The sequence below is a fragment of the Rhea americana genome, unplaced genomic scaffold, assembly GCF_003343005.1.
Source record: "Rhea americana isolate MKP2758 unplaced genomic scaffold, rheAme1 scaffold_9, whole genome shotgun sequence".
In the NCBI taxonomy this organism is placed as follows: Eukaryota; Metazoa; Chordata; class Aves; order Rheiformes; family Rheidae; genus Rhea; species Rhea americana.
Genome location: NW_028187088.1, coordinates 6,496,199 through 6,521,325, shown reverse-complemented (window position 1 = coordinate 6,521,325; position 25,127 = coordinate 6,496,199). Strand labels below are relative to the sequence as shown.

General features: G+C 46.6%; 2 protein-coding genes across 2 annotated transcripts in view; one reads left to right on the top strand and one right to left on the bottom strand.

Moving 5' to 3' along the window:
- The window catches only part of CACNA2D4 (calcium voltage-gated channel auxiliary subunit alpha2delta 4), a 115,582-nt gene that overhangs the window by 23,422 nt on the left and 67,033 nt on the right, over positions 1-25,127 (bottom strand). The gene's annotated exons all lie outside the window — the stretch shown is intronic.
- Positions 14,863-21,813, top strand: LRTM2 (leucine rich repeat transmembrane protein 2). The gene is made up of 3 exons (XM_085324012.1): positions 14,863-14,929; positions 18,697-19,287; positions 21,152-21,813. Exons 1-3 carry the CDS (start codon positions 14,863-14,865, stop codon positions 21,604-21,606), a joined length of 1,113 nt encoding a protein of 370 aa, XP_085180138.1. The 3' UTR covers positions 21,607-21,813.

The following is a 25,127-nucleotide window of genomic DNA, read 5'->3' as shown; positions in this document are numbered from 1 at the left end:
TCAGGGGCTTGGYGGCTCCTGGTAAAAATTAGGAGAATCTTCTATGCGCTCAAGTGATGCAARGGAGCCAGGAACAACCTCCCAGTACTGGTAACGGACAGATGTCTTGGTGCCTTTAGACATCCAGTGAGGATAGGGAGAAAGGTGGAAAGCAACATCTCTATTTCAGTAAAGGATGATTCCACAGCTCAGATGAGAGAAAGAAAACTAGAATAAAACCCTCTCTGCTTGTTCCAAGTATAACCGATAGTTAATGAGCCTTTTTGCTCTGGTGGCAAAGAGCACACTGCAGGAACAGAAAGATCCAAGGTCCATGAAATTCTGAGTGGTCYTGGTGCGTGCCACAGTAACAACCAKAAAGCCCTTGGAGAGACCAAGGCTAACAGCTTTATTGCAACTAATGTACAGCTAACCTGAGCAACTGTGGTTTCCCAGTGATAGTACAAAATATGAAGACAAACAATGCTGCACACCTTGCGTATTTAGATGTTGCTTCACCATGTTGATAAGCTACCCAGACCCATGCACAACTTCCTGCCGGCAGGTACCCTGTCTGCCCTGCATACCGAAGCGGGACCTGCTGCATTACTGCAGCTGGCTTTCTCAGGACTCATCGGCTGTCGTTCGGCACACAGATAATAGCTTTCCCCTCCACCTGTTCATGCCTCTGTGCAGCATGCCTGCCTCATTAGCTCATCCTCTGCTTGGCTCTCTTTCTGTCTGCCTTCCCTACCTTGTCTCCTTGATTATCCATATGCTGTTTTCATAAGGAGCTTTCCTCAAGATTTAATTCTCTGGCCTGCCATGCCACAAAAAGGCATAACAAAGAGTCATAAGATTACATTCCGTAGACTGCTTATCAAGATGTACCTTGTCATTCAAAACCTGTTTTCACAGTGGTTGGTGTGAGTTTAAATAAAAACCATGACTCCAAAGGAAGCAGCAGCAAAGCCCTGCCTTTCCATCAAACTTCATTTCGTATTTCTTGTAACTAAAATATTCCCATTTTACCAATCAAGCCAAAATGAACTGCTCCTTTCAGTCTAAGAAAAGTCCACTAAAAATTTAACATAAAAAGTAACTTCAAGACAAATTAAAAATAAAAAAAGCCCAAAACAAAGGCAGACTGCCAATAGTACTGGAGCTCAGAGAAGAGGCACTTAAAATCAATCAGTGAAAAACAATAATTCTTGCAAACTTTACCTACTGGGATAATCAACATGCAGGACAAAGGCAAGTGAGACATTTGATTTTGAAAGGCAGGCGGAAGAAGCCCTGGGAGAAACCAGAGGGAAGCGGTGGGTTGGATTTGGGACCTCACCACACCGACAGGTTATCTCACATAGGGCAGGGGATGCCTCCGCCATTATGTGGATATAACTGCAAGCAATATTTGTGGTGGACATAGTGGCTGACCACACTCTCCCCGCCACTCACCCACTCCAGTGGAGTGAATCACACGTGTAAAAGCTCCTCTTTTGCCCATTCTTCTCCTCGCAGCTACTCCCCACTCCCTCCCCACATTCTTCAAGTTTTCCCTGAATTACCAAGTAAGCGAATGCCAGGACATGCTCTGTTGAGCGCTGAAGTGCTACAATAGCTTGCTGTGCCTGTGAAGGCACCCTTCGTGCAGCCCGTTGTGGGCATTTCTTCGTTACGCTCCTTGTAACTCACAGTGCCATATGCCCCTCTCCACTGCCAGGGCACCGATGGGAAGCAGAGTGTCTGGGTCRCAGGCCCCATGGTGTCTCCCTGCTGCCTCCCCTTACCCACATCCGCCAGCCTCATCCCTATACAAATCCGGCAGACCCAGCGGCTTGTTCCCTTCCCCTTCGCATGCCTTTCTTCCCAGGTTTATTGTGATCAGCCATGCCAGCGAGGGGAGGGCGGGAGGGGAGGAGGCACTTCGGCTCAGCCATTCCTCTCATAACCTGTGCCTAACAGCTTGGTCCAATCTGCCTGGCAAGGGGCCGCGGGGAGCTCCCCCCACTCCGGTGCCTCCGCACCCCTCCTTGAGCCCTTTATATCATTCACCGGGAGAGGGAAGGAAGCAAGGGGGGGAGGAGGGAGTACGCGCGCCACAGAGACGGCGAAGCAGGCAACTGCTCTTTTGCCAGTATGGGTTGAGAGAAATCAAAATCTTCTGAGCTCCTTCCGCCGGGTGTTTCAGAGCAGATCCTACCTGCTCGGCAGGGTGATTCCTTTGCAGTGTATGTGCGCATTCCTGTGCGTGTGCTGCTGCCACCGCATATGTACCCCCAGCTGTCACTTCACTGCGCTCAGTCGCTCCCTCTCCCGCCTCTCTCTCTCTCCCCCTATTTATTATTTACAGAGGATTACAGTCCCTTTCCCACCCTGCCATCTAACTGTGCTGCTTCTCTGCCTGCTGTGTGGGTCTACCAGCTGGCTAGCCCGCAAGGAGACAAGGGCTTGTGCCAACAGGAGTCCAGCAAGAACTCRTCGGGCAACGGAGGGAGTTTCTGCAGGATTTGCTTTGGGAATTGCACAGGATTCGCTGGAAGAGCTGGCTCAGAGGAGGGTCCACCCTAGCCTGAGAACAGTAAGTAGAGGCTCGCTTGTCTRTATATCTCCTGGGCTATGTGAGATCTTTCAGTGGGGCTGCCCCCAAGGAAGTGGCTTCCTCAGGGAGGACATTGGCAGGCAGAGACAGCACTGGCTGCGACTCAGTGCAGCAGAGAAATCCCAGTTGCATGAGGCTGAAGGGCAGCAATTTTCCTGATAAGGCTGAATGACAATTCTGCCGCGGAGGCTGATGGTACTGGTTCTAGTCCAGTTTAAATATGGGGAGCTGGAAGCAACTTCTAGTTGTGAATGGCATCAGCATCTTTAGCTACAGCACGGRCAGCTCAAGTGCAGCTTTGAGGCTAAGTGCTTGGTGCGGTGATAACTATGTACTCGGCAGTTCCTGGTGACCCTGGCTCCTGTCCCCTCCACAGCAAAGAGGAATGGGTCCAACACACCAGGTGCCACTCATCTGACCAGTGGCGGCTTTGCTGGGTAGCATTTTGGTCTCAGCTGCCCTCCTTAGTAGGAAAAACTTAAAATGGAGAAGTGAACAGGGACCAAAATTGGATGGGGTGACTGATCTGAAATTCAGTAAACAGGCTTAAGGATGAGTTCTTTGTGTGTGTGTTGCATGTACATCTTCACACATAAAGCTCACGGACATGATCACAGGCCACGAACTGTATCACAAGTGGGGCCAAAAATAAATCCTGAGTTGTTTCCAGAATCCCTGTAAACTGAGTCTGTGATTTCTGAACTTCTGGGAGGAAGGTGCACCAAAAGGGATGGGAGTGAAGACAGTATGGAAAGACTTAACAGCCTTTTCCAGTATTGCTCTGCCTAGGAGAAAAGGGGGAGGAGAAGGTCCTGAATGAGCTGATGTGAAGCCTCCTATGGATTTTGCTTCAGGCAGGGAAATACATATGTGTGTTAGTCTGTGCATATGTTTGTGTGCACATATACACACGAGGAGACACGTGCGCACATACATATCAAGCAGGGCATTTTCCTCTGCTTCCTCTGCTGCCTGCCCAGCTTATTACTCTATTGCATCTCATTCTAATTAAGAGAGTCATATAAAATCTCCTGGTCTAGGGAGAGGGGATGTTTGGAGCTGGCAGTCTAACTGGGTCATTACCGAATCAGGTCCCAGGCCTGCAATTTGGATTGTCAGGTAGACTGAATGTGCTGGTTCCAGTGCGTCCCTGATTTGAATGGTAGGTAGCAGAATACAGCATTGGTCTGCCATCGGTTCCTCTTCTGCCACTGAAGGATTGAGAGAAAAATTAAGAGCTCATTTTGAAAAGAGCTGGAGCAGCTGCTGTCCAGAGTGCTATTAAACAATTTACAAGAAGGACAGYGTCTCCCTTAAAGGCACAGATGGACTTGTCACAAAGTAGGGGATATTTCTAGCTGTGAGGAGAAAGGGGTGCCTTTCCAGAACCTCAGACCATTTTTCTTCCGAGCTCTTAGGCATGTTTTGGGGGACTGGATCTTCCTCTAACTGCCGTGGGCAAGCAACATTTGCAGGAAATCATTCCACATGAATGAAGGGCTTGAGGGAGTTGTCTCCCTGTCAGACATCAGTGCAGTCTCTGTCAATGTATGTTGTCCATTTGGAGGAATTCATGGTAAATCCTGAGCAAAGAGGCTGTTTGCAAAGAGGAGGAGGGAAGCTCTCTTATGTAATTTTTATACTATATCATAGCTTTACCTTTGCTTCCAGCAAAGTGAATGCCACATGTTAGCAAGGTGCACTCAGAGCTTTGGTATCTTCATGAGTTWCTCCAACCTCCTGCCCTTCCTCTAGTTTTGCGAACACTGATTCAGAAAGGATTTTTGGAGCTCTTCAGAACCACAGAAGCCTGACAAAGGCAGAGCTGCCATCTCAACATGGCAGGGAGGGCTTCAGCAGCACAGGGCCAGGACAACACTCTGACAGGGGTGTTCAGGGAGCACTGGAGGCTGGAGCAGAGTGGTAACAGGCCAGGGACAYGCTCACTCCTGTGGGAGGGTATGTCTGGGTAGGACTTCAGTGACTCTTCAGCACTTGCCTGTTGCTGATTCAAAAGAAATACCAAGCATTTCCCTTCACCTGATATGTTTGATTACAAGCAGCTGTTTACATTGCTTGACATCTGTCCCAGTCCTGTGTGGCTCAAGTAGTAACCAAAATGACCATACTGGGATACCCCTGCCAGCTGGGTAATGCTCAAAATGCTACACTATGACACATATTGCACTTCTGAGAAAGCACTGACGTTAAAGAGTACTGGATTGTTTCTGGCCATACTGTAAACTGTCTAACATGAAAATACTCCGCAACACAAACCTTACTTCTCCTGTGGTTTTACTGAAATACTTGCTCACAAAAATGCTTTTTGTTGTTCAGATGACCCTAATGCTAAGAAGAAATATTTGCTTCTACGTGCCAGTTCAAATCCAGGCTGGACGGATGGAAGGGAAAGTTGCCTCACCTACGAGAGATGGGATTACATGAAATACCATTTTATTCATATTGCAAAAACAAGCACTTGAAGGTTAGGAAATGTTGGGATTCAGGGCACCGTGCCATCTGCGCTGGGTTGCAGTCCTGACTATTATGATCACATACTGCATTTTCATAAGGCTGCCTCATTCAGGGAACCGGCTGTACGGCACTCAGGGAGTGAAGCAGTGGGTTGTTATTATTTTGGTACTGCTACGTGTGTGCCTGTTTTATTTGTTTATTGCCTGTCATGAAGCCCTGCAGGCAATACATCATTATTCATTGCCTTGTGGTGCTCAGAAGATGTTCGCTGCTCTAGTTGCTTCACAGATGATAGAGAATTTATTCTCCTGATGAGGCAAGAGAGAGTGGTTATTTTCCTTGCTGTTGAAAGGAAAAGAGATTTTCCCCTTAGCCACACAGTGAACGAACAGCAGGTGCAGAAGTGGAGCTTGGGAACTCTTGGCTCTTAGCATCATTAATGTCTTGAGACCACAAGAGCTTACTGGCTAAGCCATCAGCATTTTGCAAAACATCAGCTGTGAGTACTCAGCAGTTCCGCAAAACGGCCCCTAGGGTCTCCTGGTGGGCACCCGCAAAATTAGGAATGTACAGATTGGTCACCTGCCAAAATTGTGGTTTAATATTTTAAGTTGACCATATTAAAATGGTCTCATTTATTACAACATCCTCATTGTTATCCTATGTATCATGTGTCCTTTGCACTGAGTATGGGACATGGTACTTGAGTATGGGAAAATAGTACTTGATCAGCAAGCAAAGGCTGTGTTGTAATGCATATACACAAGTGGGTGAATTAAGGTCGTGCAGGTATTAACTAATATTTAAGTGCTTGGCTTTGCAAAGCAAATGGCGTATTTTTTCACACAGAATATTTTTTGAAGTGAAAATGACACTTTCTTGATTCTTTTTTAAGAATGGAAAAGCAGGACACTTTCTCTTATTTACACATTGTAACTCCTCACACCCATCATGGGAAGGACTGAGACCTAGATTTACATCAGGGTCACACAAGTCTGAACTCCATGAGTATCTGTGAGCATAGGCTTGTTATTCGGAAGTCTTGCCTCAGAGGAGGCTGGGGGACTTCCTTCCCTATGTAGCGTTCCTTCACTTGAGGAATAAAATCATAGGACCACATTGTGATTCTGAAGAAGTGCTGTTAGAAGAAACTTAGCTTAGCACTCATCACTTGTGCTCTCTTTCCACCCCTGACTAGGCCCTCTGCTGCCAGTGCTTCCCAAAGCACAATGTGCTGCTGCTGTGGTTTTGCTGTGAGGGAGCAGAGGGGCTGAAGGAGGACCCTGCTCTGCACACTTGCATTTAGTGATTTTGATGGGCTATGAATGTTATCGTGCCTGTACTCCTTCCATGGCTGCAAACCCTCCAGACAACTGAAGTCACATCGAATCTGAAAATGTTCCACAGCCTCAGTGAACTCTGCAGCATGGATCTGAGCAGCCATGCTGGAGCTCTGGCCAGCAATGGCTGTCACTGCACGTTGTTGAGGTGTGGGCAATGYTGCTGACTTCTAAAGCCTGTAAACGTATGCCAGCGATCCTCAGGCACAGCTGGTGCTGCAAGCAGCAACCTGGACCTAGGCAGTTTGCATGGATGTTGCAGGGAGGTCCCTCTTGGATGCTCTGGGAAGGTGATGAGGGGAGATAGGGAAGGGGGAGGAGAACTCTAGGCCCTCTTTTAACATGCAGCATGGGACTCCTGGTGCCATAGGCGCATCCAAGTGAAACAGATCCATGCAACTCACTAAGGCAGAAAAAGAAATCAGCAAAAGTTCAGAATAAATGTATTAAGTGCGAACAATGAGAGTCAGCCTTTCTTTGGGAAGTTTGCCAGGAGCTGTGTGTGCTGGGTCACTGATCTCCTTACGATAAGAGCAGAGAGGATTTTTACTGCTGGCATCCTGCGCTCTGCCCCACTACTGTGCATGCATGAATGACCCCTGCCCCTGTGAACATGCCAGGGGCATAAGCTTGTTAAGTGACACGGCAGTGAAGTTCTGCCTCATCCCACAGTGTTTTCTAACTCCTCTCCCCTCTCTGCTCCAACTGGCAAAGCGGTGAGTGATTCTTCTTGCAGCTGATATAGTCTGATTTTGAGAGGCTAGCAGCCAGCAGAGCTCAGCCAAGGTGCTGGATGAGGAAGAGTGGGAGTGACTCTTTTACTCAACAGCTAAGGTAACAGCAATTCTCCATCACACTGGCTTCTCCACCAGGCAGCATTTCAGTTCCCAGGAACAAAAGTAACAAAAGTTGCTTGGAAGACCAGGGAGCTTGGGGTCCTGGTATCTTTCAGGATATAGGCTATGTTAAGAGGCAAAAGCAGTTCCTGAGCAGACACAGGCATGAATGATGGCAGATAAGCTGGTGTGGGACAATTTATGTGTATGGATCACCCAGATTTGCAGAAGATCATCACATCTTAGGGATTAGGAAGCACAAGGAGAAAGCTTTATGGTTGAGGCACCTTGACGTAAGTAAGATGTAACAGGGGTGTTTTTGGTACTGATGTGGTAGCTCCTTGATTTGGCAGTTTGGCTCCTTCACTTGCTTTACTGTTCAATAGATGTCTCACCTAGCATTCTAGGGATAGAGCTATGAATGGGGAGCTATTTGATCAAAAAACTAATATTTTCATGTTTAGTGGCTAAATTGAGGATCCTCCCTCTGCCCCACTGTGTAAGTACATGTGTCTTTAATCTCACACAGGCAGGGTCCCTCCCTGCTATGGATCTGCTGCCTCTTTAGCCCCTAATAAGAAGAGAGTATTGGGGCATCTCAGTGTTTCTGAGCCCTCAGAGAACCCTTCACAAATGTGGGCCCATTTTCTTCTTCTTAAACACACAGAATAAAAACAAGAAAGAGATTATTTTGGGATCCTGAGTACCATCCAACTAAGAAGTGTCTGTGGGGGCGGGGAGGGAGATGAGCAAAGCAGAAACAGGATTCTCTCACCAAGTCTTCTTCTTTCTCTGCAGTCTCTCCCCGAGGTATGCCAACAATCTACCCCTGGTTAAGCCTGGGGGAATGGCATTTTAAATGTCAATATGCTGAAGGACATCCATGAGGAGTAAAAATGGAAGTGGAAGCAGAACTGTGCCTCTATCAGATCTGTTGAGTTGGGAGTGGTTGCAGGCTGAGTGAAAGGATTACGGGCCTGAGCTACGACTGACCACGGGATTAACCCCTATAGAAAATTAAAGTTGTAGAGAAGGCTCTTCCCTCTACAACTGAAAGAGAAAAATTGGGATTTGGATTAGAATTGGCAGGCCTGGTGACAAGCCACCACCCACAGCCAACTGTTCCCGGCTGGATCAGAAAACGTTATCTCAGGCTCCACATAGAATCCCCCCTCCACATCTCACTTGGTTATCAGTTTTTGCCAACAGCACAAGAAGAATAAAAACATCACTCTGTGGCAGGAAAAAAAAAAAAAAAAAGAGGAGGAAATTGGGCGAGTAGCTCACATGTCTGAGCCCCCTKCCACTCCCTCACCTGCCTCCCTTCTCAGCTGCCTCCACTTCACTAAATGAAACATGCACGTGGTCTGTCACATTCAATAATACTTGGCGAAGATGCTGGCACACACATGGCTGGATTTCTTCCTGYCAACTGCCCCCTCAGCTCTCCTCCTACTGCTGCTCTGGGCCTCCTCCATATGCCACACTCTAGCTGCGCTGGGACTTTCCTGTCACTTCTGTGTTGGATATCCCGGTCTCCCCACCTGCTTCTGCAATCTCCCAAGGCGTCCTACTTCTCTGCAGCAATCTTGCTCTTTCCCTTCAGTGCTAACCCCTAATCCCCTTCAGATGCTCTGTGCTTTCTCAGATGGTTCAATGAGGTCTGATGTCCTTGATATTCCCGGCCCCTCTGACCTCTCCCACTCTCATTACTGGGAAGGCTTGGGCTGCAAATAATGTGTCTTGGTTAAGGAAAGGGACTGCGAATCAGAAAAACTGGCTTCTCTCATGATTTTGCCATAAGCTGATCAGGGAACTTTGGGAAAGCCCTGTAATTGACCCTGTTAGAACTAATTTATTCTGTGTAACTTTGATAACTCTTACAGATCATTTCTGCAGGACAGGAAAACATTTTCAAGCCTAAGTGATCCAGTGATGCACTTGGCAGCTTTGAAAATCTTGAGCTGAGAACAGATGTGGACTCGTGTTGAGGTCTTACAAACTGAGCATCTGAAATTTCAGACAGCCAAACTTAGCAGCCATTTTCATCTCTATCATAGCTTACCCCTCCATAAAATGGGGATAATATTGACCTTTCTTAMAAGGGTTTGGGGAGGAAAAATTTGTTAACATCAATCACAGCTGCATTTCAAAAGAGTCTATGCATTATCATTTCAAAGATCAGAAGCTTTACGACCTATGTATATCCTAGAGAATAGGGTGGGATTATAATTCATAGCAAGGCAGAAATGTGGCAGGTCCCACAGTCACAGCTCCTTAACCATACTGAGTGGGTTTCGTATGCTTTCTACTTTGCAGCTTGCTGTATGAGGCGTTTTGCTTAACTGTGATCGATCACTGCAAGTCAGATGGCATCATTTCTTCTGCAGCTAGGTTTCTAGTGTGAATTTAAAATGCACTTTCCATTGACTGTGATAGTACAACGCTAATGAATCCTGAACATGTGTTAATAAATCAGCAAGTGCTGGAAATGGAGCCCCTGGCTACTTAGCATATAACCTCACTAGGGCAGAGACATACAYTGTATGTTTCTCCAGTGCTGTTGAGCTTGGTTGCCATCTCTGTGYGCTTTTGCAATCCAAATAAACAACTGAGGAGGAGCTGCTGCTGAGACAATGAGCTTAAATCTGAAATGTGGTCAATAATTTGCTTGACTGACCTAGGTCTGTTGACGGAGCAAGAATAGGTATCATACCCATGCCACCTAAACCCACTTCTGGTAGTTTTTGAAGAAGAGTAGCTCCCGCTAGGACAACTCAACCAGATTCTTTAATGAACCTCCAATTCCTATAATTAGCCACCAAGCTTATATGTCTCCCTTCCCTTTGTGTACAGTGTCTTACCCTCTGAGGGCTGACGAAGGAACAGACACAGAATGGGATATTTTAATCACCAGACTCTGGGGTCCCACTGCCCCCCTCCACTGTGACTGAGGGCAATAAAACAGGAATCTCAGAAACAATAGCTTCCCAAAGGAAAAGGGGGCGGGGGGAGAAAGGTAACCTCTTTAAAGCATCCTCTATGCCCTCCCTCACCCTGTTGGTTTTCTGATAAAGGCTAAAGCAATTTAGCACTGGAAAGGGTCTTTGCCATCACTCATCAAGGAGAGTGGATGCATTTGTATACTTCCTGTTGATTTATCACTGGCAACTGTTGTAGCCTGTTACCTACCCTTTTGTAATATAGGTCACCCTCACGCCATGACAATGGTATTAAGCCAGACTGTTAAAGGAGTCTGATCCTGGAGCTGTGAGCTAAGGGTTAGCACAACGGACTATGACAGATGATCACAGAGAGAGGTTGCTGGGCTCTGTTTCTGACTACAGCTCATACTAGTGACATACTGGGATAGTCACCTGTCTCTATAGCCTCAGGGTCCCTGTCTGGAAAAAGGGGTAATTCTATCTACCTACCTAGAGCTGAGTTATTACAGGCTAAGATCTGAGCCTTACTTTCCTTTATGCTGAGCATTCAAGGCACTTAATGGAAAGACTGACAGACAGTCTTTCTGGAAACCATCGTCCACAGGTTATTAAATATATAACAATAACAACAACACGTACAACCGTGGTAAGGGCCATTTGTAAAGCAGATGGAAAGCTTTGGAAAGAAGGTGTCACAGAACGGGGAATTGTTACTAAAAGTATTGGGATACAATAAACAGAGACCCTTACCATCCTAACAACATGATCCTTGGGACCCTACTTATGAAAGCTAAGGTTTTACAATGATATTACAAACACCACTGGTGTCTGGACAGGGAGAAAGGGAGCACAAGACAGTGATAGCTCCTGCTGTAGCTTTTACGCCCTAGCAAGTACTGCAGAGTCATTACAATTAATGCATCCCCCTGCCTACTCCAGCAGTAAAGCTCTCTGTTTAAGCTAATGAGGGGAATCCTCCTTATGGAGTCCTCTGGGGGTGTCTAACAGCAGGCCAAATGCCCAAGTGGCACTTTAGCTTAGTATACTTCTGGCCACTGGAGCCCGCGGCCAGAAATGGATGGTTTCATTCTGATGCTCTGAACTGAAACAAACAAAAAAAATGTCTTTTACTGTCCTATATCAAAGGGCAAGAAGAAAAGGTCATCAGCTGCCCCACAGGCTACTCTGTTCATATCTCCATAATCTGGAAAAGAGATTAAACTCCACACATGTGGAAGAAAGCTTTGGACATCCCATCCCTTGGATCACAGGGCATTTAGCTAACATGTTCCAAGAAGAAGGAACCACGCAGTAAGCTCACAAGACAGGACAAATCAGGTTTGTGGATCCCTTGGATGACTTCAGAGCATCAGAGGTCCAGCAATGGAGATCAGTTATAAACTTCCAAACCAAGACAATCCCATGCTTCTCTAGAATGGACAGTATGGCGCCTCTCCTCTTTGGAGGTGGGGGCATATATGAGGCAATTCTAGGTCTGGCAGAGTCCTTGCTGCTGGAGAAGCCCTGGGTTTTCAGGCTAAAAGCAGCCAGAGCAGCTTTGGTGGTGCTCTAGAGAGCCTTGAGGTGTGGGGAGGTGCTGGTTGCCCCAGGACTACAGGCTTTCCAGCACTGGGTTTGCAGAGAGCACAGCTGGCCTGCTGCTCCGCGGAGCAGAAGCATCTCAGGTCAAAGCAAAACACCTAATTAAGTCAGAATTCAAGACAAATCAGAGAAAACCTTTACCAAGGAAGTTGTCAAAAATGCTCTCTGCTTTCTGACTCTCTCCTGGCTGCAAGATGTTATTCACTGGTGGCACTGGTCTAACAAGCTTATGGGCGATATGTCCTGGGAGAAACCGTTCTTTCTGGATCTTTGGATTTAAAATTTCTCTATAAACATATTATTTCAAGGCGTTAATGCAGAAGCTCACCAGTACTTTCACTTCAATAGCCAGCAACTCTACATATTCCAAAGCTGTAGCTCTGCCACCTAAACATACGTTATGCTTGTAAATGTTGACAGCTTTGTGCAAGAAATGGATGTAGATAGACATGGGTCACAGAAGAGTCCCAAGTACATGTACAAGTCTACCTCTGTGCATACATTTGTAAATGTAAGCTAGATTTGTGCCTTATCTCCATATGTACATGCAGATTGCTGCCTTTCAGACTTAGGTAGATGTGTATGAGTGCACAAATGTGTAGCTGCTATCTATAGGGCAGGAAGTATTGTGTTTTTGAGACAAGCTTTTAAAATAACCATGGGTTTATCAAGGTGCCTCCATTTTTGTACATGTTGCAGCACAGGAGACAGCATCAAAGCATGAACAGGTGTTAATCACTACGCACTGTAATAGATTCTAAACATAGGGAAAGAGCTTATTTATACAACACATCTGCTCCTCCCACCTTGCACTCTGTGCTTGAGCCTTGGCACTGCCTTCTAGGATGAGACGCTTGTGAAATACCAGAAATGAGCGCATGAACTGGACCTTTCCTGCCAGAGCAGGAATTAGGAGTAGAAACCCTCACTCTGTTACCATCCTTGCCCTGGGTACGCCAGTCCTGCCCTCAGCCCCTGTTGTCACCTGGGGATGGCACAGCAGAATTACACAGAACAGCAAGCAGSGGAAAACACCAACCCATAAACTTAGCAGGGGCTTGGGTGAGGAGAGATCAGAGAGGGAAGTGGTGTCACGAAACACCCAAGGAAGTTTTTTTTTTAGGTTTAGCCCCCTTGATTGGAGCTGAGCCAGCTGATACAGATGGGGTGTTACAAAACAGAGCCAAAAGGCAAGAGCGCAAGGAACAGAGCTATCTATAACCCAGACAAAGTTAGATGGAATGAAGGTGGCGAAGAGGAAAACGCAGAGCGTGGAAGGCAGCCCCTAATGCTGAAAGCAAGGACACGATCAGTCGACAACAGGATTTGGAACTGATCAACTCCAGCTATCCAGCAGTCAGATAAGGCTCTGTGGCTGTCAGCTTAACTCTGCCGTTTATTCCTGTGCTGCAGGGAGTTAAATAGAGCACACGGAAAGCCTACTGCCGGGGAGTGAAAGTCAAGAAGGGAGAGGGAAGGCAGAGACTGTAATTGGACAGTGCCCGGGAGTCGGGAGTCGGGTGGAAGTGGCTGCGGCCAAAGCCCCTCCAGGTAAGTGCTTGTGCTTTTCATTGTCCTTGTCGATATCGAGAGCTGGAGGCAGGAAGCTTCAGGGGTGGCATTTAGGACAGAGCATCCAATACGGAGGAGGCTGGAAGTCGTCTTCTCAGCCACTGCGAGCAAAAGCACTGAACGGGGACAGCTATTTGTTGAGGCTTTTCCTTCATTGGAGACTGCAGGCAAGGCACTCCAGCTCTGTTTGGGGAGTAGTGGGTTGCAGTAGGGGAAGGCTGGAGTTGTTTTGGTGCACGGCAAGGTATTCACCTGTCTGGTGCATCGGCATTTGGATAAATAATCTAAACAGCTTGGCAAAATGTGCTAATCCAGGCACTGAAGCTGCCTGCGTTTCTCACTGAGGTGCTTATTTAAATATGATTTACACTCCTGTACAAAATAAAACAGTCATGGGAGCCTGGCGGGGAGGGAGAGAACAGCTGGCATGTGCATGGGGACAGTGTCTCAGTGGGAGCACAGTATCCACTGAAAATAAAGGTTGTGGACATTGTCAGGGCCCAATGGAGGGGATGCAGGATGGTGTATTTCTGTACCCTTGTGGAAATATGTCCATCTAACTGCTATTGTAACTGTGGGTAGCATATCAGAGAGCAAGCAGGGGGRCAGGATGGTCTGTGGTGTTTCCCCTTTTCCTGCTTCCCTCTATTCAAGAGGGAAGAGGGAGGGAAAGAGAGACCTGTTGTCAGTCACTTATTGTCAGGGGAGAGTTTATGGTCTTTAGGTTTCTAATTAGACTGAGTATTTTGCCTTCTTCTAATTAAGATGTAACTCCTCTCATTTCAACACACCCACTCAGTCTCCCTTGCCCCAGGTCCTCCTTTCTCCTCTGAGGCTCCCTTGCTCTTCTGCTCCTGCAGTTGCTGCAGTGTGCAACCCTGAGGCTGAAGCTGTGCTCTATTCAGCCCCTCCCTAACACCACRTCTATTTTACCATAAAGCAGAAAGGAAGCACTAATAGGAAGTGTGGAGGGAGAAGTGGCTTGGCAACCACTAGTGCCCAAATTGTGGTGAGCCCAAGCCACGTGTCCTGGAGCAGGACACACAGGTGGCACTAGCCTGTGTGGCAACGAGAAGGGATGAGCTGGAGCTGCTGCCCTAGCAGGGTGACCTCAGCAATTCATCAGGTTAACCTTGAATGTGAGGTTAATGTAGCTACTGTGGCAGGCTATTCAAGCACAGGCTTGTCAGTTTGGCACATACATGAATAAGACCTTATTTCTTTACCATGAAGTTCAAAATGAATTAACATCTTGCTGTACCTCTTGAAATATCCTCCATCTCTCCTCCAAAATGGAGCTGATGCCTCAAAGGCAGAACACTAGCTGGGGAAGGGAATGAAAACATTGAGCCCAGACCTGCCTCCTGGGCCCAGGGGACTGAATATCACCCCTTCTGCTTGGTTCTTCTCCTCCAGGTTCTGACAGGCAGGCTGCAAGGTCACTCCTCCACCCTCCAGGGCCATGTGCCAGGCTGGCTGGTGGATGTGAAGACACACTGGAGAAGACAACAATGCTGCCCACAAGTGCTGGCCACCGATTGAGGAGCAGCTTCCCCATGAGGTGGCGAGAGGCTTGCCGTAAGTAATACCTACTCAGGCACTAAGTACAATGCTCCTGTTTCTCAAGGGAATGGAAATAAAATAGGTCATGTCAGGGTTAAGAACAGGGGAGAGGGACAGCTAAGAATGGAGATGTTTGAACTAATTCCTGATTCCTTTAGAGGCCAGGCTAGCTGGGAGGGAGAGCGAGACTCTAAAGCTGAAGATGGGCTTAAAGTGGGACAGTCAGTGATGATTGCTTCTGAATTCTAGTGGGCCTGACAGGTGAGAAACAGTGAGAAAGATACCACTGCACAAAGATCCACCCCAAACACTTCTCTGATTGGCACCCTGTAAGCAGCAGACTCTTGTCTGCGGTAGGGGTTTATACATACGTTGCTGAACAAGATTCCCAGCACTTCATGGCAGGAGAAGTCATGACAGATTTTAGAAGTGAATACAAGATGGGAATGCTGAATACTCCTACTAGGCACTGCCACAAGTAGCAAAAATCAACAAGTAAATAAAGAAGACATCCTTTAAATTAAAACATAAAYGTTCATTTTCCCAGTGGACCTGAGCATCTACTATAGTACCCCTAAATGCAGAGCATAGATCACTAGGCCGCTGTGGGGCATTAGGGAAGGTACCTGCACCTTAGAAAAACATCTGAAGGTCACAGCAGAGGAAAGGGAGCACTTGGATAGCACTTGTCACTACTGCATGGCCAGGCATGAGCAGACCTGCTCCTGCCCTCTTGATGAAATTTGGGACTACCACTGTAAGAAGCGAGGGGAATTATTTCCTTTTCCAGAAAAAACGGCATCTTTGTAATCCACCCTCACAGACTAGACTGATGTATAAATTATTTACAATGAAAGCTGCTGAGTCTTGACTTAATCTGATATTCCTGGATCAGCTTTCTGCCACCTACTAGAATCACCAAACACCCCATAAAGTAACTTCATCTTTCCCTCACAGAAAAACATACACTGCKCATCCTCCAGCAGGGCTGGCAGACAGCATTAAGTTCTGCCTATTGCTTYCCTGCTTTTATTCCCTATATAGTTGCATCCTAACCAGTGAGATGAATTTCTGGGTCTCAGATGACATCGTACGTAGATGCATATCTCACAAGGATGGAAAATTAAATCAGTCCTCCTCCATTCTGCGATTTTAATAAAATGTTTCCAAGAGCACAAAGCAATATACGGGTATCTGACAAACCCTATATGGCTGCAGAAACTTGACACAAATACAATTCCTAAACTTAACCATAAACTTAACCATGCTGCCTGGCATGTTGTTCCTACAAGTCAGTGCCAGCATATATACTGGTGAAATCCCACAGCAGCTCAGTCATGGACCAGTGGCGGGTAGGTATTTTGAGAGATAAGCCCTGAACAATGCCACCTGTATAGCATTACATGGTCTGTTCTCGCCTTTCTTGGTGTACAAAGCAGCTAAGCGTTATCTCATCATCACAGCTGTCAATCTATTATTAATACTGTACTTTTGTCAAGCATCCAGGAAAAGACAGGGTCACGTGAGGGACTCACGGCTCTTTCTCTTTCCCACTCTTGCTCTCAGTCTTTTAATTCTCATCCTACAACAAGGGAGCAATGTATTCTAAATGGAATTTAATATCACCCAGCCAGACAGTACCTTGACTGTGCCTATTCATAGGCTATGATCTGCTTTCATGGCAATGTCTGCTGTTGACCCCAAGCTTTGCGCAACAGGAAAGCATGGAGGTACTCAGGATAAAGATCTCTCTTACATTTCACTATAATGTTACATAATTATTACCAAAAGAGCACACAGACTGGTACTGGCTGGGCCAATCTATATCTGAGATCTTGACTGTATGACGGAAAAAAAATCTTGAAGAAATTGTGAAAGATGGTTGAAAAAAAAATAGCAGGCACACTCTTTTATCCCTTAGTCCTTAAGGTAGTTACATAGCTCAGGATCCAAATCATGTAGTTGTCCTTACGCTGCCAGTCCAYTAATTAGCCAATTTTCACAAGGGTCATCAGGAACACAAAGAGATCTCATGTATGATGGCAATATTTGAGTATGAAGGCAGCATCATTGATAGAAGCCAAGTTAAAAAAAAAAAAGAAAAAAAATGGAGGAGGTGACTATGGGGCAGACTAAACTCTAGAGCTGTGAGGGGAGAGAGGAAATGCATAACTGACTGCAGAGCTGCTCCAGTCAGAGCTTCTCCAAAATATAGGTCTCTACTGGCTACCTCTCCTATGACAGTCTTTCCAAAATTCCCTTGGGGTTAAGAAATAAGATATCTCCATTGGTTCTTACAAAAAAGCAAGAATGCAGGCAGGACAGAAGAATCTAGTTTCCAATCCAGGACTGAATGGTAAGACAACAAATACATCCATTTTAGCTGKCATTCAGCTTTAGGAAGACTCTACTGACCCCAAGTGACTGCCTTTACTGAGGAGAAGGGAAAAATAGAGAGGACAGGACATGACGTAGAGGCAAATCTACTTCAGTTCTACTCAAATGTTCAAACTTGTCACCTTAAAAAAACTGCGAGAGCTGAACTTGCTTCCCACATTGAAGAAATTCATCCTAATTCCTTTTGCAGAATTATGATGAAGAATGCAAATGTTTTACATAGACTGCCTGAACATAACTCCCACCCCTCTAATGACAGGAGGCACAAAGCTTGCTTTCCTGTTGCTGATGCTTCATCATCACAGAAATGAGACTTTTAAAGGCCACTGGCTCCCCACGAGGGTTGACAACTAGTGCCCTGACACTACTCATGAGATCTGGACACATGTCTGGAATGGTAATCCAGAACAGCCGTACAAAGCACAAATGATGTTTTGAGGATTTTCCAAACTTACTTTTGAGAGACTCTAAGAGAAGGGGGGTGTGCAGTAGCCTTTTTTCTTATACCCTTTTCCTTATCTATGAGACTGCATTTTTTTCTCATTTCTTCTCTGGTCTGGGTGATTTGGGTCAAAGGAGATGCTTGTGGGGCTATTAGTGTGGGATTCAGAAACCATCTTGACAGAACAGCAAGTGAAAGTGTTCAGTAGGTCAGGATCTCTTTCTTGCTTTATAATAGCTTCCTTGSTCATTCCTCTGTACCAAAATCTAATTCATAAAAAAGTCTCTTACCAAAAGGCCTACACAAACACATGGTAGTTATGGAGAGCAAATGATACCCTGATTATGAGGTTAATTTGGATTGGAGCTTGATCCATCACAAGGTGCAGGTGCAAAATTGACATACTGGTTGTTCTGGTTTGCTTTCCTTTTAAAGGTTTTTCATTAATAGGTTTATTTTTCAAAAAAATGCAGCTCCTTAAGCAGATAGCAGACTCTTCTCTCTCAACCCTGACTTCTTAGAGAGAGGTGTTCTTCATCTCACGTGACTTTTGTGATATCTCCCACCACTCCTTGCTCCAGTTTCTTCTGACAGGAACTAATACTCTGGCATCAGGCAGAAAAAACCCTCTGGAATATACTCTCCTTACTTCCTTGAGAAACTGGAAGGATATTTACTTCCCTGCTCATAAAAAAAAAAAAAAAAGAAAGAAAGAAAAAGAAAGAGTGGCTAACAAGAAACTCATGCTACCAGGGAGCTGCCTGGTGGCAAAATGGTACAGCCATGAGGAATATCATTCACTGCAGGACACTACGGTGAGGAGTCCTGCTATGATGGTCATATTGTAGTTGTAGCTGTGCTAAAAGTGGTGATGGGTGAGGAGAGGAAAGCACCGCTCTAACACATGTTCTCTCTCCCTCTCCCTCTGCTTTTCAACTACCAGTGCTTGGCTGTTGGCTGTCACTATGTGCTGCAGAGTCCTTCTTTGCTTGCCCTTCCTCCTGCAAGTGTAACAGTGGTAATCTGGAAGTGGACTGCAGTGGCTTGGGCCTCTCTTCCATCCCCTCAGACATCCCCACAAACACCAGGACCTTCCTTTTTCTCAACAACAAACTCAGCACCCTGCCAGGACCAGTGTTTTCCAACCTATCTGCCCTACAGAGGCTGGACCTATCCAACAACTTCTTGGACCAGCTCCCTCAGAACATTTTCAGTGACCTGGGGAACCTCACGGAGCTCCAGTTGAGGAACAACAGCATCAGGGCCTTAGACAAGGACCTGCTGCAGCACACAGCCTTGCTGCGCCAGCTGGACCTCTCCATCAATGGCCTGGCCCAGATACCCTCAGGCATCTTTGATGACCTGCCTGCTCTCCGCTCCCTCTCTCTCAGGTCTAATCGCCTGCAGAGCCTGGACAGGGTGACCTTTGAACCTTTAACCAGCTTGCAGCAGCTCCAAGTTGGGGATAACCCCTGGGAATGCGACTGCAACCTCCGAGACTTCAAGCACTGGATGGAGTGGTTCTCCTATCGAGGTAGGTGCTCAGGCAAGGTAAGCAAAGCAAGGTGTGGGAGATAAGACTGCTAGTTTTTCAGGGAAAGGCAGTCAAAGGCAGGTAGGGAAGAAACACAGGCAGATACATCCAGCAGATCAGGCTGACCTAAATTCCAGGTCTTTGTCACGGAACAGGAGGGCAGTGCTATAATGCTAAGAGATAGTGTATCACTACTGTACCATGATGCAGTTAATGCCACAGCCAGTCCTGAGAAGGCCCATGTAATCCTAGATTCCCTATTTCCTAGTTTTGTTTCAAATTTCAAAGATTATTTCTCTCTCTCTCTCTCTCTTTTTTTTTTTTTTTTTTTGAAGGGAAGGATCTTTCCTCAAATCACTTGAAAATTTTAGCATTATAAGTTTGCTTCACCCTTTCTGCCAAAGCTTCTAAATAACTATCCAGTCCTCTTCCTTATGCTAGGAGAAATAATAGCCAGATTTGTCTGTAAAGCATGACGTTTGCCTTCAACAAAACAACCATAGGAAACAGTACCACTTAGGAAAATATTATAACTAACATTGTCAAACCCAAACGTTCAAATCACTAAGTCAGGTCCTAAGTCTGATTGGTCATAAAATCATTATTTCAGAACAAGTAGTTTTTGACAACTTCATATTTCTAGTTTCTTCTTGAAATATTGAAGGCTAGAATTGTGTAGATTACTTAGCAGGAATTCTGATAGAACAACATTATTTCAGGAGCTGTCTAAGAAACATGTCACATTTTACAAGAATGTTGACTGAAGGCTTGACCTTCTGTCATGGAAGCAACTGAGTAGGAAAGGGTCTCAAATCATGTGGATAGCAACAGTCAGCTGTCATATTCCTGCCAGTTACAGCTATCCTGCAAAGAGATTATCTATGTCTGTGACTAGACTGCAATACATTGAAATATGTATTTGTGTGAGCAGAACCAAACAATCATATGAATGCCACTTTTCCCTTTTGGGGATTTTTCCTTTCTTGATTCTCACATTACAGAATTGATAAAAAGCACAGAGTTAACTTTGCCTTTTTTTGCCCCTTCAAAATAAATTGCCCAAATTCGCTGAAGCATTTGTTTCAACATCTGTTGCAATTTTCACAAAGGGGAGATAGATTGGTTGTCAGAAGATGGGACCGTGTGTCTGTTGTTATTTTGAGAAGATAGGTCCCAATCCTATCTTTCTGTTTTAATTTCTCCTTTCCTAAAAAGCTTCTACTGACATTTACATAACTCAGTAAACAGTATGAGGGTGACTTAATACATGGTTTCAAAGGGCTTTCATGTCTTGGCCTGAAAGCCATTTACACAGATATCATGCACCAGGAGCTCTACTGTCAAATCCAACGTAGGCAGAAGCATCCCAGCCAGGTGCCATGGTTGAAACCTCTTCATGGAAGGCTAAGCCATGCCAAATGTCCCAGTTAGGCAAAGTAACCTTTCTAAAGGACACCATGCGTGCCCCATCTGCCCTGTCTACCCAATGAATGGAGGTGCAGCCTTTCCTCCCTCCTGCCACTTTTGAGAGGCACAGTAGACCTAGTAGGATATGGAAGGGAGGAGGGTGAGGGCAGCAGCACCTCCTGACTTCATCTTACCCTTGAACTCTAGGAACATCCCATGCTAGATCATGGTTCCCTTTWGAGGTAGGAAGAAGCACTATGAAACCTTTCTCCACTCAACAAAGCACTCCCACATGAGGGACTAGATTTTGCAGCACCAACACTGTAACACAGTGGTTCCAYGCTTGAAAACCATAATGCTGCTATGACTGTCTTTTGTAGGCTGTGTTTAAATGCTCCACCRTAGCACTGTACCAGGATGCAGCTGTAATTCACTCCTATTATCTCTGTTGGGACAGGCGGGAAAATTGACCAGCTGGCATGTACCCTGCCCAAAGAGCTGAAAGGGAAGGATATGCGAATGGTGCCTATGGAGATGTTCAACTACTGCTCACAGCTGGATGATGAGAACAGCTCTACTGTGCTGGACAATACTGGCCCACCTTGCACTAAAGGAAGCCCAACTCCTTCCAAATCTAAATCGGGACCAGAACCAGAGGTGGAGCCCAGTGTGGGATGCCCTCAGAAACAGCGATACAGGCCTGTGAGCGTTCGCCGGGCTATTGGCACTGTGATCATTGCAGGGGTGGTTTGTGGCATTGTGTGCATCATGATGGTGGTGGCAGCAGCTTATGGCTGTATCTATGCATCCCTCATGGCAAAATACCACCGGGAGCTAAAGAAGAGGCAGCCACTCATGGGTGACACAGAGGCTGAACATGAAGAGCAAAAACAAATCTCTTCTGTGGCATGAAACCCTTCTAGGAAGGCAAGGACAGCAATGAACAAAGGTACCTGAGAGCTGCCAAGCATGGGGTCTTCCTGAAATACATCTTCCCAGACAGACAGACTGTGCTATTGCTCCACTCACCCAAGTAGTGCAACACGCTTCTGGGGGGTCAGGAGACCTGGCTCTAATTTCTGCTCCTCTGTCCCAGGCCCCTTTTGTGCCCTTCCATCCTTGGGCCCTTCAAGGCAAATAAAGTAGAGTCGGACCTCAAGTGCTTGCTGTGCCTCATGTCCTTGCACAGAGCTTCCCTCACATGCCTGCTTTGGCAGCAGCTGGCACCTTCTGGGAACCTGTGCCATCCCTTCAGCTTCAGGACTTCAGGACCCTCTTGGGTCCTGCCCAGAGCTCTCTGCAGAGAGAGCAGCTCTATGAAAGCTCATGGACACCAGGGAAGTGTCCATGCCTCACTGTTGGGGTCACTGCTGTTGTGTGACAGTAACTTGCTCCTCACTCAACAAATCAGYGTAGCCAAGAGCATGCTAGAAGGGATGGAAGGTCTCTAGGGGATGGCAACTGTCTGAGGTAGATTTCCCTTCTCACTTTTAGAGGTGGAAGGATACCTACATCTTTTGAACACTGCCTGGGAGCACAAAGTTCTTTTTGCTCCTGGCCAAGGACAGGTTTACAAGCTGATACATGTGTCATCCTTTATAGGTACACAGAGACTGAGCCATGCTCTTGTACACACACACACATATACACACATGCACACAGACAGGCTCACTCTGATACACATACACAGATATAGCCCTGCTCCATACCTCCAGGCACCCCATCWGTGCATGCAGAGCCACATGTGCACAAATTGATCTGCCCTGTGCACGCAGCCATGAACACCTTTAGCCACTTTACCTTATTTTTATTATAACAGTGCATAGCACCTTCTGGTTCATAGAAAATACATGAACACTGTCACTGAGGAGCTAACAAAAACATTTCAGCCATACTGCAGAGCCAGTGAGGGAAGGGGCAGGAGAGGACAGAGAAAAGCAAAATTAGCATGAGTCAGCAAAGATGCGTACAGAGCATAAAAAAGGTGTGTTTTTGTTATCTATTTTATCTTTTCTATGATAAATGGAGAGGCTGAAAGATACAAAGCCTMCATCTGCAAGCATCTGAAGGGCAGAGAGAAGTGGGTCACAGGAAAGATACACGAGACAATGTGGCTCACCAGTCGAGGCAGTGCAAGTCATGCTGAGGGATGGTGTAGCCTAAGGGGAAAGTTCCGGGGTGGAGGGGGAGAAAACAAACAGCCGGAGACCTGGCATTGCTGGCAGAGGGGCAAGCATGCAAGCATGGTGCACGTAGTAGGGCAACGCAGCGAGGTGACTGCAGAAAGGGGACAGAATTCTGGAGGGTCTCGAGGTGAGGACAAAAATCTAAACCACAGCATGGCACAGAAGGGAGGGCCCACRGAGAGGCTGATACGGTACACAGCATGGTACACATATGCTCACCTCATATCCACTGCTATGTTCACCACCAGCGACAGCTGCACATGAGTATGCCCATACATACAACTGTACACACTGTAACCATCATGTACGGTAACTTTCCCCAACCAGATTTTAAAGCCCTCAGACTGCAGTGCCTCATATTAATCTCAGCTTTTTACAACCTGACAGGAAAAAAAATAAAAGTGAGAGGGGAAAAATATAAAAGAAAAGGAACATAACATAAGGATTCAGTTTATATCACTGGAAGTGGGATAAAATGCTGTCAGCAGGGGAGAGCACACATTGCCATGGTAACCCACTCTAACCCATCACAGTGGGTATTCCTGGGCTAGGAAGATGACACTGGAGGTCGTGCATCTGCAGTGCCTGTGGATGGTGTGATCCTCACCATCAAGGAACAAATTGGCAGCAAGCTCAGCTTTGCATGGTGCTTCRCCAGTAATCTGTGTAGGAGGCCAGTATGCACTACAGGTGGACTCTGCCAGGGCATGGCACCTCTCCCCCCTGCTCCAGCTGAACCCCAATGCCTTTGGGTATCTTGCAGAGCTCCTGCTCAGTGCTGCTGGATCCCCATGGAAGTGATTCATGCTGGCTCTTCAACCCCTTTTGGTCCCAGCTAGGTTGTTGTACTGATCCATGGGAACACAACGCCAATCTTTGATGTGAGCTTGGAATAGCACAGTCCCTCCTCACCTGCCAAAGGCCATGAGAGGCAAAGAGACAGGAGACTGTTTTCGCATTACTTCGCTTTGATACAGGAATGCAGCGGACAAAGGAAGATGTTCTTCAGGGAGCAGAAGACCACATTGCCCTAGAAGAAGGACTGGGAGAAGCAGTCCATCCACAAGCGTGTGCACATACTATTACCCCTCGCTGCCAGCACACTGCATGCTGGGAGGAGAAGGAGGAGGACAAGGGGGGGCTGGCAAGATGTGAGGAGGAAGGACTCTTCCCCCATGCACTGTATAGCCACTCAAACCATCCCATCTGCTGCAGCTGTAGCCCACTCTGAAGGGCAGAACTGGTGCACTGCAGACTCCTTATGTGTGTTACTGCTGCTCCACATTCTCAGCAAGCCAGGACTACAGTAACTGCTGGATCCAAACCTCTCCCCAACTCCCCTCTCAGGGGAACTTCTTTCTTTACCATACTGGACTCTGCAATCATACTTGAAATGGGACTTGAGTCAGAGTGGTATATTTATAGATATATATTTTAATTGCATCAAATAATGGTGAAACATTGCACAAAACAATTGGGGTGTGTGGTGTGTGTGTGTGAGAGAGAGAGAGAGAGAGAGAATGAGAATGTTTTTAAGGGGATAGACCAGAGGTAAAATAAATAGGATGGAGGCTTGGGAGGATGTGAGGAGGAAATCCCGCCTTTCCTGCACCTCCCCTGTGACCTCCTGCCCCGACCATTTTTCTTTGTTGCTAATAATATTTTCCACATCTTATGTTGTGGGGCTGATGATGACCTTGCCCATCCTTTCCTCTTTGTTTTCAATTGTAAGGCAGAAAGTCTGGATTCATTGCAGCTCTAGACAAGGGACCACTATGTTTAGAAACCCACCCAGGAAAGGAGAAGACAGAAAAAGGGAGAAAAGAGTTGCTGAGAAACATGAAGGCTGGATGCTAGGGGGAGTCCCACTGGAGAGTAAATGCTGTACTTTGAAGGACAAGGTGCTGTCCTCTTTCATGCAGAGCAACAGGGTTCATTAGGAAATGCCCTTGTTATACCACTGGTAGCAAATAGGCTCTTTCTCACTCTGTAGCACACCTGGAAAGCAGGCTGCTCTAGTGGGACTGAGCTTTGGGAGCAYGGTATCCAACTGGTCAGAAGTGAAGCTCTCTTGCAGGCTGCTGGATTTGGAGAGCCAGTGCTCCTTGCATGCTCAGGAAAGGGGTTCCTCTGGTGTGTGGGGCAGGGGGCTCCCACTCTCCCTGAAAGCACAATTGCGCAGAGGGGATCCCACTAAACACATCCTTTGCTGCAGGCAAGAGCACCAACACCACACGCACGTGACTG

What these genes read in the sequence shown, in the direction of transcription:
- LRTM2 (XM_085324012.1), top strand. Translation starts at nt 14,863, where the DNA reads ATGCTGCCCACAAGTGCTGGCCACCGATTGAGGAGCAGCTTCCCCATG. An exon ending in GAGGTGGCGAGAGGCTTGCC is followed by an intron (nt 14,930 to 18,696) that starts GTAAGTAATACC and finishes TTCAACTACCAG; the next exon opens with TGCTTGGCTGTTGGCTGTCA. An exon ending in GGAGTGGTTCTCCTATCGAG is followed by an intron (nt 19,288 to 21,151) that starts GTAGGTGCTCAG and finishes CTGTTGGGACAG; the next exon opens with GCGGGAAAATTGACCAGCTG.